The 20,062-nt window shown below is 49.6% G+C and overlaps 1 protein-coding gene across 5 annotated transcripts in view; it reads right to left on the reverse strand.

The window, feature by feature from the left end:
* Window positions 1-20,062, reverse strand: part of ACACA (acetyl-CoA carboxylase alpha) — a 100,640-nt gene that overhangs the window by 3,990 nt on the left and 76,588 nt on the right. For all 5 annotated transcript variants that reach the window (XM_063402876.1, XM_063402878.1, XM_063402875.1 and 2 more), the window contains 9 exons: window positions 17,391-17,534; window positions 17,172-17,292; window positions 15,488-15,584; window positions 14,037-14,133; window positions 13,026-13,161; window positions 7,995-8,172; window positions 7,599-7,711; window positions 2,095-2,249; window positions 1,199-1,369 (listed from right to left, as the gene is read on the reverse strand). In XM_063402876.1, the coding sequence (XP_063258946.1) occupies window positions 1,199-1,369; window positions 2,095-2,249; window positions 7,599-7,711; window positions 7,995-8,172; window positions 13,026-13,161; window positions 14,037-14,133; window positions 15,488-15,584; window positions 17,172-17,292; window positions 17,391-17,534 (1,212 nt within the window). The remainder of the gene's footprint in view (window positions 1-1,198; window positions 1,370-2,094; window positions 2,250-7,598; window positions 7,712-7,994; window positions 8,173-13,025; window positions 13,162-14,036; window positions 14,134-15,487; window positions 15,585-17,171; window positions 17,293-17,390; window positions 17,535-20,062) is intronic.

A 20,062-nucleotide genomic window follows, 5' to 3' on the forward strand; every position in this document is an offset into this window, starting at 1 on the left:
TCAGGCTCTACCTTGGAAGGGCTGCTGCCCTCCAGGGAACATCCCCCCTTCCCTGGAACCCCTGGGTGTTGGGGACTTGAAAAACAGAATGGAAAAAAAAAATAGAATTAAAAAATAAAACAATGGAATAAAATAGAATTTTAAAAAAATAAAGTAAAATAAAGAAAATAAAGTAAAATATAATAGAGTAACATAAAGGTAAAGTAAAAGAAATAAAGTAAAATAAAATGAAATAAAATTAAATAAATTAACATAGTAACAAAGTAAAATGAAATAAATAAATAAATAAATAAATAAGCAAAATAAAATTAGATGCAATAAAAATAAGAGAATAAAAAGAGAGTAAAATAAAAGAGAAAAAATAAAAGAGAAAAAAATAAGAGAAAAAATAAAAGAAAAAATAAGAGAAAAAATAAGAGAAGAAAATAAGAGAAAAAATAAAAGAGAAAAAATAAAATAGAAAAAATAAAAGAGAAAAAAATAGAATGAAATAAGAATAGGCTAGAATAAGACTAGAAAAAATAAAATAAAATAAAATAAAATAAAATAAAATAAAATAAAATAAAATAAAATAAAATAAAATAAAATAAAATAAAATAAAATAAAATAAAATAAAATAAAATAAAATAAAATAAAATACTGAGATAGGAGGCTTGTAACAAAACCAACCCAGGAGCAGCTCCAGAACTTGCCCTCCCTTCAGAGTGTGCAGGTTGAGCACAATTCTCAAAGGAATCCCCATTGGTTGTCCATCCCAAGGAAGGGGCCAGGCTGGCCCTGGGGACAGCAGGACAGGGGACAGCAGGACAGGGGGGAGCAGGACAGGGGACAGCAGGACAGGGGACAGCAGGACAGGGGGCAGCAGGACAGGGGACAGCAGGACAGGGGGGAGCAGGACAGGGGGGAGCAGGACAGGGGACAGCAGGACAGGGGACAGCAGACAGGGGACAGCGGGACAGGGGACAGCGGGACAGGGGACAGCAGGACAGGGGACAGCAGGACAGGGGACAGTGGGACAGGGGGCAGCAGACAGGGGACAGCGGGACAGGGGACAGTGGGACAGGGGGCAGCAGACAGGGGACAGCGGGACAGGGGGCAGCAGACAGGGGACAGCGGGACAGGGGGGAGCAGGACAGGGGGGAGCAGGACAGGAGACAGCAGGACAGGGGGGACAAACCCCGGGTGCCCCAGGACTGACCTTGACCGTGCCCTCCACCTCGACGAACCAGCGGCGCAGCATGGCCTGGATCTGCCCGTCCGTCAGCTCGGGGTTGGCCTCGTGGATCTTCCCCTTGACCGCCTCCTCCAGCAGCAGCCGCCGCAGCCGCCAGTAGAAGAACGTGCGCGAGGTTTTCCACTCCAGGACGTCCTGCCAGGCACGGGGAAGGGAGTGAGGGCCAGCAGGGACACGAGAAACACAAACACCCCATTCCCTAGGGGAAAGCCAGGCTGGGACTCGTCCTGTCCCCTGGAGACTCCCAGTGACGCCTGAAGTTTGAGCTTCCCTGTATTCCAGACCCTGTGCTGCCCTGAGCTCACACTCAGGGTCACTCAGCCCTGCACACAGCAGGGACACAAAACAAATCCTTCTCCTGCTGCACACCAAGGACAATGAGTACAACTTTCAGGTCCAAAAGCACAAACAAGGGTGGCTGAAGGGAGGAACAAGAAGGATGGGACCTCACAGCCTGAAGCTGGAATTGGGACAATTAAACCCCAATATGCAAATGGACTAAAACTTATCGAAGTGTGAGACATCGTGACCATTTGTCCATTTTGTGACTATTCTAAGTCCACCTTGGGTGCAGCCCTGGCCAGGCTCTTGTCCTGCCCAAGGTGTTTCCTTAAAGGCCTTTCAATAAATCTCTGCTTTATTCTCCAGCTCTGTGCAGTCTCTGTTCCATCACACGTGGGATTCCCCCTGTCCCACCTGGGTCACTGCACAGTCCCTGGGAGGCTGTGGCTCCATCCCCAGCCCAGGACAGCTGGGACACTCACCCCTCCTGTCCCTCCTGTCCCTCCTGTCCCACCAGGAGCTCACAGTCCCTGGGAGGCTGTGGCTGCATCCCCAGCCCAGGACAGCAGGACACTCACAGTTATGGCTCCTTTCTCCTGCATCCTGCCGGGGGTGTCGTGCAGGTCAGCGAACTGCATGGCCACCTGCTGGTACATGGGGATCAGGAACTCCTCCCGCTCCTTCAGCTTGGCCTCCAGCTCCTTCCTGTCAGCGGGGCTCAGCTCAGGGGTGCCTGAAACCACACACGGCTCAGAGCCTGGGGGAGCTCAGGCTGCAGCTCCAGGCAGCTTGGAAAAGCCAAAGGACAAACCCCAGAGACAGCTCCCAGCAGTGCCCAGCACATCTCTGTGGTCCGGGCCACATTTTGTGCCACAGAGACTCAGGCAAGAGCTCTGAGGGTGTTTTCACCATGGAAGCTCTGTTCCACTTAAATGCCAACGATCTGAGCCATCAATTAAGTGACATTTACAGGACTTACTCCTAGAAGAGAATAATGTCCCAACACGCTGTTCATTTAGCAGGAAACACACACAGACCATGGCACGGCACCCTCAGCACTGCTGCCTGCCAGAGCCCGCTCCAGGGGCTCTGCAATCACAGCAGCCAGGCAGAGCAACCCCAAACCAACAAACCCAGCTTCAACCACTGGGCAGAAGCTTTACAGAAACCCCAGGAGGGACCAACTTCACCCAGCCAGAATCCAAGGCTGGAATTCACTGTCACTGGGCCCACATGGGCTCACAGAGGGTGATCAGACAAATTCCTGCCAGGAGATTCCAGCACAGGCTGCTGAGCATGAAGATCAGGTATTAATCTGCTCTCAGGAAGCCTCTAAACCACAGCTGGAAGCTGAGACAGCATCCTGGGGGCAGCCTCCCGCTGCAGTTGCAGGATGCTGCTGCTCTCTCCATGGCTCATCCCCACAGACACAGCAATCCAAGGCTGCTGGTCCAGAGGGAAGAGCTCCCCAGTGCCCGAGCACTCCCGTGCCTGCTCCACACCCCACAGATGGGTTTTTCCAAGGCCCAGCCCCTCCAGACAAAGATCCTTCCCAGGGAAGGAATGTTTTCTCTCTGCCTACCAATACAAATGTTACCTAACCCTTCAGATGCAAGTAAGAAGGTTTTAATTAAGAGAAGCTCCCCTTATAACCTTCAGAATAAAAAATTATCTATATTTATCCACGTTGAACTCCCAGGCTCCCTGGTTTTAATGGCAACACAAGCACTTAAGGCAGCCCCGCCAGTGAATTCCGGCCCCTGCCACCGAGTCCACCCAGCCAGGCCCAGTAATGATTTAGGTGAGATTAACAAATATGTCAATGTCTATTTTCTGCTTAATTTAAAAGCAGCGTCTATAAAGATTTTTGACTTCTGAACCCTGTTCTCCTGGAAGAAAGAAGGTAACAATGAGGAGGGGGGATAAAGAGTGATTATCCCATCATCGATCGTTTGTCAGGAGCATTTCTTATTCACTGGACTATTGTAAAAAGCTAAGCTCTCGATCAATCCCGTAAGCCCCCTGTACAATTAAATATCTTGGAATGGTTTTCTTTCTTTCCTAGTCAGATCTTGAGGCCTCAGGGTTTTTCAGAAAGCCTGGGCTTTATTTATTTATTTCTTAAGGAAAAAAAAAAAAGAAAAAAAGAGAAAAAGAAGTCTCCTTTCACAAATCTTATCCTGCCAAGGAGAGGGGAGTTAAAATATGGGATTCCTTTGCTCTAGAGGTACTTGACAGTTAATGAAACTGTTAAAGTTTAAATCATAGGAACATTATAGACCTCCAGGTATGGATTGGCTGCTGATCAATAGGGAAACAAAAGGAGCAGCGCTCTGAGGCAGCCCCGTTCCACCAGGAGAGGGCCTGGCACGAAGGTGGGGCTGCACCAGAACACGGGTGACCCTCCCAGCCTGGCAGGGAGCACAGGGCACCCCGAGGCTGCTCCAGAGTGCCATCAGATGTCACCTCTCCCTGGAACCCCCCAGGGCAGCTCCAGAGTGCCCTCAGATGTCACCTCTCCCTGGAAACCCCCAGGGCAGCTCCAGAGTGCCATCAGATGTCACCTCTCCCTGGACTGCAGCCTCCATGTCCCTGTGGCTCAGAGAGTGCCTGGATGGGAAGGGGCTGGAGAACATCTTCATTCTGTTCCCAACACCTCCAGAGCCCACCCAGGGCAGGGAACACCCCAACACCTCCTGGTTCTACACTCTTCACTTTTAATCAGTAGCAAAACTGCCTTAACCAAGCTGGGAAAGCAGCTTGGGGGTCCCACCTCATTTCCACACCTGCAACAAGAGCCCCCCACCTGAATCTCTCCTTCTCTTCCACTCCCTTGAGCAGAACACTTGTCAGACATGGATTTTCTCCCCCCTGTGAGGGTGGAAAGGCCCTGGCACAGCTTCCAGAGATGCTGTGGCTGCCCCTGGATCCCTGGCAGTGCCCAAGGCCAGGTTTGGGGGGCTTGGAGCAGCCTGGGACAGTGGAAGGTGTCCCTGATGAGCTTTAGGGTTCCCTCTAATCCCAACCATCCTGGGATTTCACGAAATTCAGCAAAGGCAGCAGAAATGCCAAAGGTGTCCAGGCTGCCCAGGCAACTCCCCCAGCCCAGCTGGGAGAGGGAAGGTCACAGGGAGGCTCTCACGTCCCTGGAGAGACAGGCATTTTTGGATTGTCTCTTGTTTCTTTAAATGAGACGGGCTGTAATTGCTTCACTAAATATTCAGCAGGATTTATGTCAGAAAGGTGCAGCATGAACAGCCAGTGAAGGTCACACAGGCTGGTGGCACAGGCTGCAAATATCCTTGTACAGAATCCCTGTGATTCCCACCCTGGCCCTTCCCACTCTGCTCCTGAGGTCTCATTTCCGAGCAGGTGAAGGGTGGCAGGGACATAATTCCAAACAATTCCTCCCCCCAGCCCTCCTGGGAGGATATTCCAGGTGCCAAGTGCCAGGGAGGAGCTGAGGGAAAGCAGGACTTGCTCCTGGAGCCTTGTGGTTGTGAATTAACACCAATTTAAATGCAGCAGCACCTGCACATGGAAGCAGCTACTGACACCAGCGTCACCCACAAAACAAAGTTACAACCTGTGTTTATCCAACACCCCCTGAGAGACGGGATCAGGAGAACAGTGTTTCTCCCAGGTTTTCCTGAAAAACTGCCAGTGGGGGTCAGTTCTGGTCCTGCACTCCGCAGTGTTTATTTTCAGAGAGGAACTGCTGTGCTGAAATGGAGCTGAGTGATGAATCCCTGAGTATTCACTGGTTAATTGGAAATTTAAAGACAATTTTGGATGCTCTTTAGCCAAGGAAGGTGTGAACTAAGCCCCAGCAGCACAGACTGACTGCCCAGGAAACGAAATAAATGAAATGAATAAAATTAGAGGTGTATTCCAGCACACAGAACACCTCACAGGATCAGCGAGGAGGACATTGCCGCTATCACAACACTCATCAGGTGATGGCTGGGTGCTGCCTTTTCCTACAAAAACACAGAAATGCACCAGCCAGTCTTGCTGTGCCTGGGGCTGTTCTGCCATTCCCTCACTCACATTCCACCCCATTTCTGCACCCCTGACACAAGGCACGGAATCTGTATGGGGAGGCTTATCTTCACTCCACTCCTACCTGGTTTAGTCAAATTGCAATAAATAAATAAAACTGGATCTCTGTATTTTAAACTCTGGCCCCAGGCCTGCAGCCTGCACCGTTGCTGCATTTCTGGAGCTGTCCCTGCACACCTCTTCCATGTGGGAATGTGCTCTGGGGCAGGGCCAGGGCCACCCTCTCTCCCCTGCCCTTTGCTGGAGCAGCCCAACTCTGAGTGACACTTTAATAAACCACGGGGCTAATCAACATTTCAGCAATCGTGCTGGAGAATTGATAATGAACAGATTTATGTCAAATGATTCAATATCTGCCACCTCCCCTGCTCTCCCACTCCCCAACTGCCAAGTCCAGCCCCGGCGTGGGCTGGTGGGGGAGAATCTCCCTGGTGCTGCTCTCCAGAGCTCCGGGGAGGGATGACAGCCACTCAGGGGTTAAAGAGAGGCAGTGAACCCCCAGCTAATGAGTAAGAATTCAGCAGGCAGTGTAAGATAAATGGAGCTTTCTCTGCTTCTGCTGGAGTCAGCATGAACTGCGGCCCTGCGGCTTGTTTGTGGCAAATGGAGTGCGCGAAATATCAAAGGGCAGTGATCCAGAAGAAGACCGACTTTGACAAATTTTAAATTGGCCAGAAAGAAAACCAGAAAAAAAAAAAAATTATGCAATTCAGTGTGTCCTGCAATCTTGGTTTTCCTGCTCTGGTACAGAATCAGTGCCAAAACAACAGCAATGATCACCCGATGCTGGAGCAATTACGATCCATCTCAGGGAGATGCTTATCAGTGACTGAAGCTTTTAGAGCTCTCCCTATGTACAGTTGTGACTTGCTCTTGTGTTGCAGTCATTTTAATTAAAGTGTATGGAGTTTGCTGGGAGTAATTACCCTGTAGAGGAAGAGGGGAGAAAAACCCCAACCAGGCTCCTGCCTCCTGGAGTGGCGCTGGGGTTTTGAGGCTGTTGGCAGAAAACTCCACCCCATCTTTCCCCTGGTGGTTTTTTTTTTGGTGTCCCACAGGATTCGAGGGTGTCTTCCTATCCCAGAGCACCCCCTCACCCTTCACCCTTTATTATTCTCTTCCCGAGGTGTATCAGGAGGGTTGTTTTGTATATAAATTGTTGCCCTGCCATAAATTTAAAAAAAAGCCAAATAATAAAATGTAACTGCAGCAATAGCCAGGATTTATCAGTCATTTGCAGAACACTTTTCCTCCTGAAGGATCCCAAAAGGATTTATAAATTCAAGCCATACCCACATGGCACGCTTCCCCCTCCACTGAAATGTAGTCAATTTTGGAGGCAAAAGGAGGCTCTGTAAGATTATACTCTTACAGTAAGAGCCAGTAAAGAACTATTTAAAGAGCCTATTCCCCCGAGAGAGAACATATCTGATATTAAGTGCATTTTGCTGAACACTCTGTGTTTTGGGATGTTGAGTGCAAAGCAGGTGCTGGGATCACTGGGAGTGGCAGTGACACAACCCTGGCAGTGCCAGCACTGAGCTCTGCACAGCCCCCTGTTCACAGAGACATGAAAAACACTCCTGATTCCCTTAAACTGAGGAGCACACGGACATCATCACTGCAAACCACCCCAGACACCCAGTGACAGCCCAGCAGCACAAAATGGCTTTGATCAAACCCTTTACATGAAATGATGCCCGCTGAAGGTTTGGCCCACAAACCTTTAGTGAGCTGAGCTGGAAATCAGACCTCACCAGGCATCTGGGTGAGGGTCTGTTGTGAGATCCAGTCAATAAAATATAACAAGAAAGAGAAATCAGCTCAAAACCCCACTACCTTCCACAGCCTGGGCATGCACGAGTATCATCTCACACATACACACACGCAGTGCTCTCATCTGGTTTTCTTCCCAAGTGAGACAACAGTAAATAAAAATGGAAATGCCTCTGATCAAAGCCTCAGTGCCCTCAGAGGGGTGCCCCAGGTGCCAGTGCCCCCGTGAGGGTGCCGCACGTACCCAGGCGCTCGGCCAGGCCGATGTACACCGGGTCCACCCTGCGCATGGTCTTCACCAGGTCCTTCCTGCGGAACCTGATCTCCACCGTCCCCTCCGGCTCCAGGATCCCTCCTCTGCAGAAGGAAAAAGAAAAGCACTTCTTGCACCTGACCTTCAGGTCATCAGACACAAAACTGAACGGTCCAGCATCAGCTGGAGAGCGTGGGAGAAGAGAATGACATGGAAGACAAAACAGGGAGGAATTTTAGCTCCGGTTTATCCAGGGAACGCAGACGAGGTTCCACCGGGGGAGCGCCCAGCCCATGGAAATGAACTGCCCCAGGGCAGGGGAGCAGCCCCTGCAGCCCCAGGGCAGGGGAGCAGCCCCAGGCAGCCCCAGGAGGCAGCAATACCTACCTGCTGTCCCTGTCAGCGTACATCTCCATGTGCCGGGGGTTGATGGTGGGGTCGATGACCACCCAGGAGCCGCCGCGCAGCTCCCCCTGCGGCGGGATGTAGATGAGCACGGGCTGCCGGTACTCCCGCAGCCCGTCCACGATGTAGGCACCAAACTTGAGCACCTGGTCATACATGTCTGGGGAAGGACACACAGAACTGGTCATACATGTCTGGGGAAGGACACAGAACTGGTCATACATGTCTGGGGAAGGACACACAGAACCGGTCATACATGTCTGGGGAAGGACACACAGAACTGGTCATACATGTCTGGAGAAGGACACACAGAACTGGTCATACATGTCTGGAGAAGGACACACAGAACCGGTCATACATGTCTGGGGAAGGACACACAGAACCGGTCATACATGTCTGGGGAAGGACACACAGAACCGGTCATACATGTCTGGGGAAGGACACACAGCTGGTCAGAGACAGCCGGGGAAGGACACACAGGGCTGGGGATGGGCACACGGCTGGTCAGACATGTTCAGGACAAGGACACACATGTGGTCATACATGTCTGGGGAAGGACACAGAACCGGTCATACATGTCTGGGGAAGGACACAGAACTGGTCATACATGTCTGGGGAAGGACACACAGAACTGGTCATACATGTCTGGGGAAGGACACGGAACTGGTCATACATGTCTGGGGAAGGACACAGAACTGGTCATACATGTCTGGGGAAGGACACACAGAACTGGTCAGACACGGCTAGGGAAGCGCACACAGGGCTGGGGATGGACACACAGGGCTGGGGATGGACACACAGGGCTGGGGATGGACACACGGCTGGTCAGACATGTTCAGGACAAGGACACACATATGGTCATACATGTCTGGGGAAGGACACGGAACTGGTCAGACACGGCTAGGGAAGCACACACAGGGCTGGGGATGGACACACAGGGCTGGGGATGGGCACACGGCTGGTCAGACATGTTCAGGACAAGGACACTCATGTGGTCATACATGTCTGGGGAAGGACACACAGACATGTCTGGGGAAGGACACACAGCCTGCAGTCACAGCTCATCAGTGCCCCAACCTCGGACACTTCCAGGGCTGGGGCAGCCACAGCTCCTCTGGGAACCTGTGCCAGGCACCCTCACAGGGAGGAATTTCTTCCTGAGCCCCCATGTAAATCTGCCCTCCTGCAGGTTAAGGCCGTTCCCCCTGTCCTGCCACTCCACACCCTTGGGAAAAGCCCCTCTCCAGCCTGCAGGGAGCTCCCACACCAGTCCAGCCATGGGACTCCTCTCTGGAAACCCAGCCTGGAGACTTTCCCTGAAACCACATCCCTGCCAGGGCTGCAGGTCCTCAGCTCACACCAGCTGCTCTCCCCAGGTGCCCTGGGAATGATCCATCCCCAGTTTCCCAGCACACAGGCATTCCCAGTTTGGGAAATCAGGCTGGCGACGTCTGTACTGCCCAATTTCAGACTCACTACCCCAGACCTCTCCCACAACTCATGTAATGTGACTAAAATGCACCTAAGGGCAGCAGAGCTCTTCCAGATCTTCATAAAAATTGTGTGTGGGGAGGGATGGGGAACAGCACTCCGCTCTTCCTCCATTAGAATTTGTTTAAGGCATTTTGCTCAAAATTAATAAGAACAACTCCACTGTGTAAAGACAGTACATTGAAAATATCAGCCCCAAAGGTGATTTAAATAAAAGAGAGAAAGGGAAGGCAGAAGAATTTCTATGAGATGATATAGTTTCTAATGGATACAGTTTGTAATGGAAACAGGAACTCTTGAATATATATATTTTGTTACATATAATTATATCTAGAAGTATTAAATCAAAATACAAGAGATGAAAAATAGTTATTAGGCTCATCTAGCCCACCTCTTTGTTCACACACGACCGTTCCTTCCACGGTGCTTTTGAAAGCTCCCATTTAGAAACCCCAAACAATAAATCTGCTGCTTCTTTAGGGGCATTTCCACACCAAAGAAATGAGATTCCCCTCAGAACTCAGCCAAACTTCCCCTCCCTCCCCATTAATCCCATGTCACCTCCCCTTGCACCACCCTGCATGTCTGCACTGCTCCAGGCTCACTGGAACAGCAGCAGGATCCTCACTGGGGTTTGTCCTCACACCCTGCAGGGATCCACCCCTCATCTCTCCCTCCATCACTGGGGTTTTTTACTGGGGCCCTCCCAGTTTGCCTCACTTTTTCTGGCCATGAAAATACCAGTGAGGAGAAACTTAAGGAGCTGCATTTATGTACCTCGCACCTGCTGCAACAGGAACAGCCTGAAAACACCGAGACACTTTTATCCATCTAAAATCCTCCAGGAAAAGCCTCAATTCTGGAGGAAAGGAACTCCAGCCAAGGTCCCTTTGTCATTTCACCCTCATTTTAGTGTTGAGCATTAACATGAACATAATTAAGCAATTAACTCTTTGGGAAATGCACACTCTTTCGTATTTTAAATATATATATATATAAACAAATATATATAAATATATTTTAGTACCACAGGCACTGATAGGATCTCTCCATTTCAATTCCAAGGTCATTGCCCAAACATCCAAGAAGAGGAATTTAATGTTATTTAAGAGGTATCAAATGCTGACAAAAGGAAGAACAATTTATTCCCTCTAATTGGGAATAAACATAAATCCTAGCAGAGACAGTGAGGACTGAGAACCAAACAAAACTCCAACCTTTCCTTTTGTCCTGAGCAAAGGAAAAGACTCAAAAGGGGTGACAAATTTATTACTAATTATACAATTATTTTATTATGTAGTGCTAGTAATAAACCACTTGAAGTACTTTCAGCTAATTCTAGTGTTAAGAAAATAATTGCTTGATTCAAATTATTTTAACTGAATTAATTCTTTACTCGACATTTTTTACTAGTGCTACATAATAAAATAATTGTGTAATTAGCAATACATTTTTCACTCCTGCCACGGGTATATATTTTACTCAGGTGAAGTGCAGGGAAGAGCTGCACTAATTGTTTGAACAGGGCAGAGAAGGAGGAGCAGAGGAATTGGGGGAGCTTGAGGCTTTCTCACAGCTCCAAACCCTCCTCAGGTTTCCCAGGTCCCATCAGGAAAGGGTTTTCCTTCCCAGGTCCCATAAGGAAAGGGTTTTCTTCCCCAGGTCCCATCAGGAAAGGGTTTTCTTTCCCAGGGATCATCAGGAAAGGGTTTTCTTCCCCAGGTGCTCAGGGAAGCCTTTCTGTGCCTGTGGATTTTTTGGGATCAGCCTTCCAGGAGGATGAGCCTGGGGCCCTGCAGAGCAGCACTTCAGCATCCTGGGATGTCCCAGCAGCTCTGGGATCCTGATCAAACAACTGATTAAACCCAAATATTTGTTATTAAATAAAACCAAGCGCTGGCTTCCTCTGCACACTCAACACTTCAGCAAAGTGGAGCTGCTGCTGCTGCTGGGGCCAGATCAAATCTGCTGAGGAGCTCTGTCCCCCCTGACTGCCACCACCAAAGTGTCCCCACCGTGCTCTGGGCCAGAATTTCCTGTGTTCATCCAAACCTCAGCCTAACCTGAGCAACCTGGCCCGGGAGAGGGTCCCTGTCCATGGCAAGGGGCTGGAACCAGGAGATCTTTGGGTGCCTCCCAAGCCAAAGCAGCCTGGGGTCCACGAGCAGCCTCTTGCAAAGCCCATCACACACAGCCCCAGCTCCAAACACCGCACTGAATCAGTGCATTTCATTTTATTATTGTTATTTAGAAATTCTCCTGGGCAAAAACGAGAGGTGGAAGCCGAGCTGGGGGATCTGCCTGTGCTCACGCCCTCCCTGCTGAGCCCAGGCCCTGGTGCTAATTTCCAGGGAATTTCACGCCTGGCTGTGTCCCCGTCGTGGGTCACCGCCGGTTCTCCCAAACAAACCCCTGCCAAATGGCTCCTCCATCCGAATATTCCAGCCAGTTTTTCATAATTTAATTTCCCATTATGCTCGGGAGCCTTCTGGCCACGGAGGGAGCTCGTTGGGGAAACCACCACCACCACCAGCACCACGAGCTGCCTTTATTTAGGGCGTTATTTATTTATTTGACAGCAGGAATTAGACCTCCCAGGCCGACTAGGAAAGAGGGGGTTTAATTTTTTCCCTCTTTTTTCTTTTTTTTTTTTCCCTCCCCCTTCACTAATGTCAATTTTCAGCATAGCGAGAGCTGTCTCTAATCTTTTCCTACTCATTACACACAATTTTGGAGTCATTTTACCCACAGTGCAGCCGGCTCCTGGCAGTGTGTTTGTGTGCACTGAGGGGTGGCATAATTGTTTATTTTCCCTCCCTGCATAATCCCCAGCCAGCACTGAAACCAAAACTGCAAACAACTCCCCAAGGGACACCGAGAGTGTCAGGAGACACCAGCAGCAAGCAGGAGGCTGGAAAATGCAAGGAGCAAGGTGCAAACTGCAGTGGCTCTGTCCTCCCCTCTCCTGCCTGCAATAACTCAGGAGATGCAATAGAAATATTAACATCCTCGTGCTGCCTGTTCCACCCAACTCCAAAGCCAGAACTCAGCAAGGCCAGACCTGATATTTTAAGATAAAATTATTTTTAAGGACTAAATAAGGTAAATAAACAAGGTAAAACCACACCAGCAACTTCCCAGCGGGTTGTGTGGCTGGGAAAGCAACTCATGTAGGGAGAGCAGCAGCACAGGGAGCAGAACCCACCCTCAGAGGCAATGGGTATTTTCCAGAGGGAAGAGTTTTGCCCTCTTTTGCCACCTCCCTCCTTGGCATCTGCAAACTCAAGGGCTTTGCCTCGTGCCCAGCAGCCTCTGCCACGCTGAGAACCCCCAGCAGCTCAGTGCCCCTGCAGCTCCTCTCACACAGGTAAGAGGCCCTGATCTCACCTTTTATTTCTGATTTCACAGGATCAATCTCACATCCTTGGCACTTCACAACACTTCAAGCAGCACTCCGTGGTGCCCTGAGCGGCCAAGACAGAGCCAAAACCACCCCCAGGACAGCTCCAAAGTGCTGCTTACCTTTCATTCCCCCAGAAAAGCCTCTCCAGTTGGCAAAGACCATCAGGGGCAGCCCTTCCCTGTTGAAGTCCTTGATTGCCTCGGCTGTTTTGAAGGCAGAGTCAGGGAACCACACCTGCCCAGCCTGCTGGATTATCTGGTGGGAAGAAAAATCCACTGTCAGGCCTTGAAGCACATTAATGTAAGAGTTAAAACATGGAAAAATCATCAGGAGCTGTGGTGTGGGATAAACAGTGAGGAACATGGCAACTGAAATGTGTGGGATCTGTTTGGCCACGGGAAAATTGGGACAATCCCTTTGTCACCAATTTCACCAGCAGCATTCCCATTAATTCAGCCAAGAAAAGAGAGTATGGACAGCGTGGCACTGTGATGCTGTAAGGAGGGGAAGGAGAAGAGAAAGAAAAGGACATGGAGAGGAGAAAGCCCTGGAGAGATGAGGCAGGGCCAGGGCTGTGAAATCAGGCAGGGGAACAACAAAACGCCAGAGCAGGGGGGCCATGGAACACCCCAGTCCCAGCAAGAGAGCAGGGAAGTGATTTTTTGGTCTCCTGGTCCTTAATCCCTGAGTCCTGAGGGCAGCAGGGGATGCGTCTGCTGGAGGCATGGTCACACAGCAGTGCAGGCACTGCTCCAGCAGCTGCCAGGCACTCCCAGCTCTCCAGGAAGGGCTGCAGCACGTTTGGGGAGAGGGAGGAATCCCACCTGGCCAGGGGCTGCCCCCACAGGGACCTGCAGGGGACAGGCAGGGGCAGGAGCACAGCACACCCACCTTGGCCTCACACACCCACCTTGGTCTTACACACCCACCTTGGCCTTGCCTCACACACCCACCTTGGTCTTACACACTCACCTTGGCCTCACACACCCACCTTGGCCTCACACACCCACCTTGGCCTCACACACCCACCTTGGCCTCACACACCCACCTTGGCCTTGCACACCCACCTTGGCCTTGCCTCACACACCCAACCATGGCCTTACACACCCACCTTGGCCTCACACACCCACCTTGGCCTCCGAGTCCAGGTTTGCAGGATCAGCAGGGATGCTCAGCTCCACCGTCCTGGTTTCCACAGCAACCACTCCCACAGGTATTCCTCCCAGCCTGCAGACAGGTGAGACACACAGAGCTGCTGCTGCTGCACAGCCACGCAGCCAGCAGGGACACACAGCAGCTTCTGCAGAGCTGAGGCACGAGGCTGCACAGTTCCAGAGAGGTCACGGCTCCCAAAGCAAAATCTACTCCAAAAATGAGCACACTCCCCTCTAAAAATTAAACAGAATAAACCAAACCCGGATTTTGAACGGTAAATCCACGTATCCATCACCCTTCACCTGCCATCAGCCAGATTTTGGTACTGATGAAAAAACAGAATGCCAGAACGGGTTGGGAGGGACTTGGAACAGTTCCTGCATTTCCCCAGGTGTGCTGCTGCAGGGGGGCAGGGAGCAGGGCCATAGGGACGGGCAGCAGTGCAGGCAGCAGTGCAGGCAGCAGTGCAGGCAGCAGTGCAGGCAGCAGTGCAGATGCCCAGCCCAGCCCTGCCTGGCAGGGATCCAGGCCTGTGCACACAAAGCCATCGCTGCCAGGACAGTCCCAGCAGGGCCACCCCAGGCTGATGACACAGGGACAGGCAGGGAGCAGCCAGGGCCCAGGAGCACCGAGGGGCTGGAAATGTTCCCATTCCCTGTGATGGAGAGGCTGCTGGAACCCCGTAATTGCAGAAGCCGTCTTAAATCGGTAACTTATAACTTCTGTATTAGGGCCCATGTGACCTAATAAAGAACATCTTTATCCAAGTATTACAGTTATTTATTGAACTTGAAAACAGCTCAAAACAACTTCTGTTTTCCATAATACTTCATATAAATTTTATCAGGCTAGCACATGAAGATGCTACATCTTGTTTTATAGTGTGTCCCTGGACAAGTTGCCATAGAATAATAAAAGACAATTTACAGCCAACAGCACACATATTCCAAACATACATACGAGAGATGAGTTTTGGCAGCACTTACAGTAACAATCCCAGAAGAATACATTCATATTTGTTTTTTTCAAAGTGCCACTGCTTTTGAAAGGAGTCTGTTTCATTTGTGTTATATATCCCTGCTGTGTGAGAGTCCAAAGCCACTTGGAATTTGTCAGAAGAAAGGAACTGCAAGTGAAGCTGAGCATGGACAGAGAGCTTCTGGTTTTGCCAAATCATTGATTTCTACCCCTGGCACACTGCTTAGCCTGGAAGCCTTTAAATTATAGAATTACAGAGCCATAGAATGGCTTGGAAGGGACCTTAAAGGTCATCTCATCCCTTCCTTTCCAACTCCTTCTATTAAACAGATATATATCCACATAGAAAAAGAAAGAAATAATCCCAGGAATGTTGTGTTCCAGAGAAATGGAAAGCATAACCCAAACTGGACGTCCACAGTTGGCTAAAACACACCTCAGAACTCACCTTGCTCTGCCCACCACGACTGTCTGTGCCCAGGGCTGCATGATCTCCATGAACGAGCCGTGGTCGAAGAACCCGCTCAGCCACTGCCCCTTCTGATCTAAAGGGAAGGGGAAAATGGGAAATATCAAAGCAGGAAGGACAGAGGGAAGAAAGAAAACAGAATCTCAAAGCAGCAGCTCAAAACTTGCTTAAAAATGCCAACTGGAGAACATGGCACTGACTTTTATTTATTTAATTTTAAATAGATGACAATACAAGGGAACATTAGACAGCTGAGCATTTGTCTGCCTTCAGCCATCATGTCTTATTTCATTTCCTAGTCTGCATAAAGACAGCAATTTATCAGCAAAAGCATCATTTATTGTTAAACGATGGGGTTCGGAGAGCAGAGGGACTTCCCATGCTTTTAAATAAATAACTCTGCTTTTTTCAAGACTACAAACATTTGTCAAAAGGCAGTAAAGTCATTAAAGACGGTTTCCAACACATCTATTTCTATTTTAAAACTTATCTCATATTCTTCTCTTGATCCTGCCTAATCTTTCCTTGAAAGAAGGAACACTGATGAAACCCAGGAACTAAATGTGAAAATTTCAATGATATTTTAGAGTCAGTCACAGAAATCACAGCTCCCTGGAGACACCTGCTTTGCACTGGGGTTTTGGGAAGCTCTGCATAAAAAAAATCCACAAAAAATCCCCCCAAACCCCAAATCCCTCCCGGCTTCACCCCTCAGCTCCCGAGGAACTCCTTCCTCTGAACAAGCACCTCTGCTTCTGCAAACCCAAGTCCAAAACCAATTAAAAAGTGGAGATCCGAGCACGCTAACCTCTGCTGACTTAAACAGGATGGAGAGTGTTTTATCAAGCCCAAACTTGTAATTACTGTGTTCTACATTCCTTGCCTCTGTGGCCCCACTGTAAAATGTGACCATCCATTTCAAAATTATCTCTTTATCGCGAGCCCGAAGCTGATCGTTTAGATTCTGCCCTCGTGTCGGGCGTCAGTTTGAAGAATATCACGGCAATATCTCCTCTAATAAATGGCTTTAACTTTTCACCTAGGAGATATCTGCTTTAACTTATCACAGGGAATCATCTGCTTTCCTTAACGCTTCCACTAAATTAAAATCTGAAGTCACTCGATTTGGAAGCCGGCGTTCGCGGCGCCCGGACAGCTGGATGAATTGCTTGAGAGATGATGAAAAAATATTATCCAAAACCAGAAAACTTAGTTTATCACAAATCTCATTTTAGCCCCCCAAACTCATTAATAACAGCAGGAGTAATGGTCACCCAGTTTGCAGCTTGTACCTACACAAGGCTGCACAACTCCAGTGGTGCCAACACAAGATCTGCAGGGATGTTGTGATTCCTTGAACACACAGACCCTCTATGGATGGACTTCCCCTTAAATCATAAAAAAAAATCCATAAAAGTAACTATTCTAAGTAAATATATAATCTGTAAAAGCATGGTGTCCTTGAGCACTCAGGATTTACACGCTACTTTTAGATATCGTTTATAAATAATAATATAGATGAATATTATAATATGTAAATACTCGATATTATATCCGCATTGCTTATTACTAATTATTTTACAGACTCTGCAATAGATTTGGGTTGCAGACATCTGCCCAACAGCCCTGAGACAAGGTGAGCTGCTGCCTGTCCTGGCCCTACTTGGGTTGGGGCGTCCAGCCAGCATCCAGCGAGGGTCGTAGGGGGTCTTGGTGGGAACAAAGTCAATGGTCCTGTCTATGGGATCCTTGGCCTTCAGCATGGGCACAGGGCTGTGGATGTTCTAAGGGAAAAAGGAAAACACAGAAGGAAGTGAGAGCCCCCTTTCCCAAAATCCAGCAAACAAAGCAGCACTGGGCCCCCTGCGGGCCCAGGGGTTACCTTTGGCATGTAGGAAAGCCACTGCAGAATGGTGTAGACGCCCTCAAAGTCATCACAGACCGTGTCGTGTGTCACCCCGTTGTTGTGCATGATCTGGATCCCTCCCAGCTGGTTGTTGGAGGTGTAAACTTCCCGTCCAAGCACCTGGGGGAAGGAAAAGGGGAAAGCCATCAGTGCTGGGATGTGACCTGGAGGTGCTGGCCAAGGAGCTGCACACAAACACAGCCCTGCAGCACCTCAGCATCACCTCAGAATGGAAAGGATGGAGCAAACCTCTGCCAACACAGCCCTGTGTGCAGGTAAGAGCTGCTGAACAGGGATCCCTAGTGAACAGAGGGCAGGGCTGGGTGGGATTTGGGCAGGAATTGTTCCCTGGGAGGGTGGGCAGGCCCTGGCACAGGGTGCCCAGAGCAGCTGTGGCTGCCCCTGCATCCCTGGCAGTGCCCAAGGCCAGGTTGGACAGGGCTTGGAGCAGCCTGGGACAGTGGAAGGTGTCCCTGCCATGGAAGGGGGTGGGAATGGATCTTCAAGGCTCCTCCCAGCCCAAACCATTCCAGATTCTACAATTCCCAAGGGGAATGATACCAGTGGGGAAACTGAGGCAGTCTTGCCTTCCCCAGGCAGCAGTGACCAAAGCTCCCGAGTGCTGAGCCCAGCTCAGCTCACTAACCCCAAACTGCTCCAAAAAAACTGTAGGGTGAGCATATTCAAATGGATAACTGGAGGAAAAAAACCAAACCAAAACAAAAGAAAGGCCCAGCAGCTCCTTCGAGAGGCTGGACAGAAGCAGGCTGGGGCTCCTCATTCTCTTGCACAGCTCCATCTCCAATCTGAGCCTGGGCAGCACAGCTCTTTTCTCATTCTCCTGCTGTCTCTTCCCATTTGCCCTCTCCCTGACTGATACACTGATCTCTCGGTCACTTGGCTTTCTGCTCCACTGACTCCATATTACTAATAACACCTCTGCCACGGCCAGTTTACCTCATGAAGGCAGGAGCACATCATTACAAAATAAACTCATAACTTTGACATTCCAGCAAATACACGCCGTTTGTTATTTTTATGGGTTGAGTCTTTCTAACAGACAGAGGACATTACACACCTGCTTCATTTGGATCTTAGAAACCCCCTCAAACACACACAGCCAGCCTGGCCTCCCCCAGCACCCAGCACAGCTCATTTTGGGCACAGAGGAGCTGGCAGATGCCAGTCAAGGTTTATGTGCAGGCAAAACCGAGGGGCAGATGTTATAAAACTCCTCCTAAATATAGAATTCAGTGTGTTTCAGCACAGGGACGTTCCTGGGTCTCCCTTCTGAGCTCAAACACCTTCCTCCTCCTCTAACAAAATCAGTGCCAAGCACAGCCACGGCAGGGAAGACAGCAGCACAGATTTAGGTTCAAGGATAAGAAAAGCCCAGGCCTCCAGACGCCAGGCACAAGCCTAGCTAAACGCTTCCCACAGAGGAAAATAAAAATAAAGAGGATTTAAACTCCCCCTCTCTGAACTAATGCAAACGCATGTACATGCAAAATGGGCCTCTGCTCCTGCTTATCTGGAGACACTGCAGACAGCTCAGGTTTAGCACTGCTGACAGGCAATGAAACAGCCTAATATACCACTGCTCTCGCCCCTAAATCCCTTTTTGGAGATCAAGATTAACACACAGCTCCTTCTCCCGAGTGCTCCAGCCCTTCCAGCAGAGCCTGCAGTGGCTGGGAGATCCCAGAGCAGGATGGAGCCGGGGCAGAGGGTGCCCAGCTGCAGGGAAAAGCTGCTCTGAGCAGAGTTTGATGTGGGGTCTGGAGGAGCTGGATGTGCACAGTGAGAGGGGACACCAAGCTCTGAGCCAGCCCTGTCCCCAGCACTGCCTGCTCCATCCCCAGGCTGGCACTGGGAGCTCAGGGAGATCGTGGAATCCCAGAATGGTCTGGGTGGGAAGGGACCTTAAACTCTTCCCATGAAGGAATTCTTCCTCATGTCCAACCTGAACCTCTCCTGGCAGAGCTTGAGGCCATTTCCTCTTGTCCTGTCATTTGTTCCCTTGGAGAACACCTTCAAAACATTCCAAAATACTTGGCCAGTGCTGCCAACACAGAGCTCATCTGATCTTCAAAAAACCCATCAGGAAAGCACATTTCTCGTTATTTCAGAGGATCTTTTGGCAAACACAAGCAGAGCCAGGGTTCTAACAGCCTCTACAGGATGGTCCTCAACAGGTTCATAGGCCCATCATGTGCATATTAATGATTTTCTAGCACTCCAACCCCTGCTGAGCAGCTGCCTTCTCCTCTCAGAACCTGAGCTGCTGGAGAGGTGGGACCTTCCCTGCAAAGCTGGGCTGGCTGAGGGCTGGGTTAGCTCATCTGCTTCACCCTGGATGAAAGGTCTGAAAACACGACAGCTGGGAGGGCTTGAATGGGAATCATTATGTAACATAAGTGCTGGTATTATTCCAAGCATATCATGTGTTTATATCGAATATAACTGCCAGATTTTTATCCAAATAATTTCAATAATTGCAATTCCCATCCCACAATTTATATTGTCTGCCAGAAACACGAGGCAGAAGAGGCATATGCACGTCCTATAAATAGCCTATTTTTCATAAACAGGCAGAAATGATGGGAATGAATGTCTCATCAGAAAAAAATGTAGGAACACAATGCAGG

The sequence above is a fragment of the Prinia subflava genome, chromosome 8 (assembly GCF_021018805.1).
Source record: "Prinia subflava isolate CZ2003 ecotype Zambia chromosome 8, Cam_Psub_1.2, whole genome shotgun sequence".
Lineage (NCBI taxonomy): Eukaryota > Metazoa > Chordata > Aves > Passeriformes > Cisticolidae > Prinia > Prinia subflava.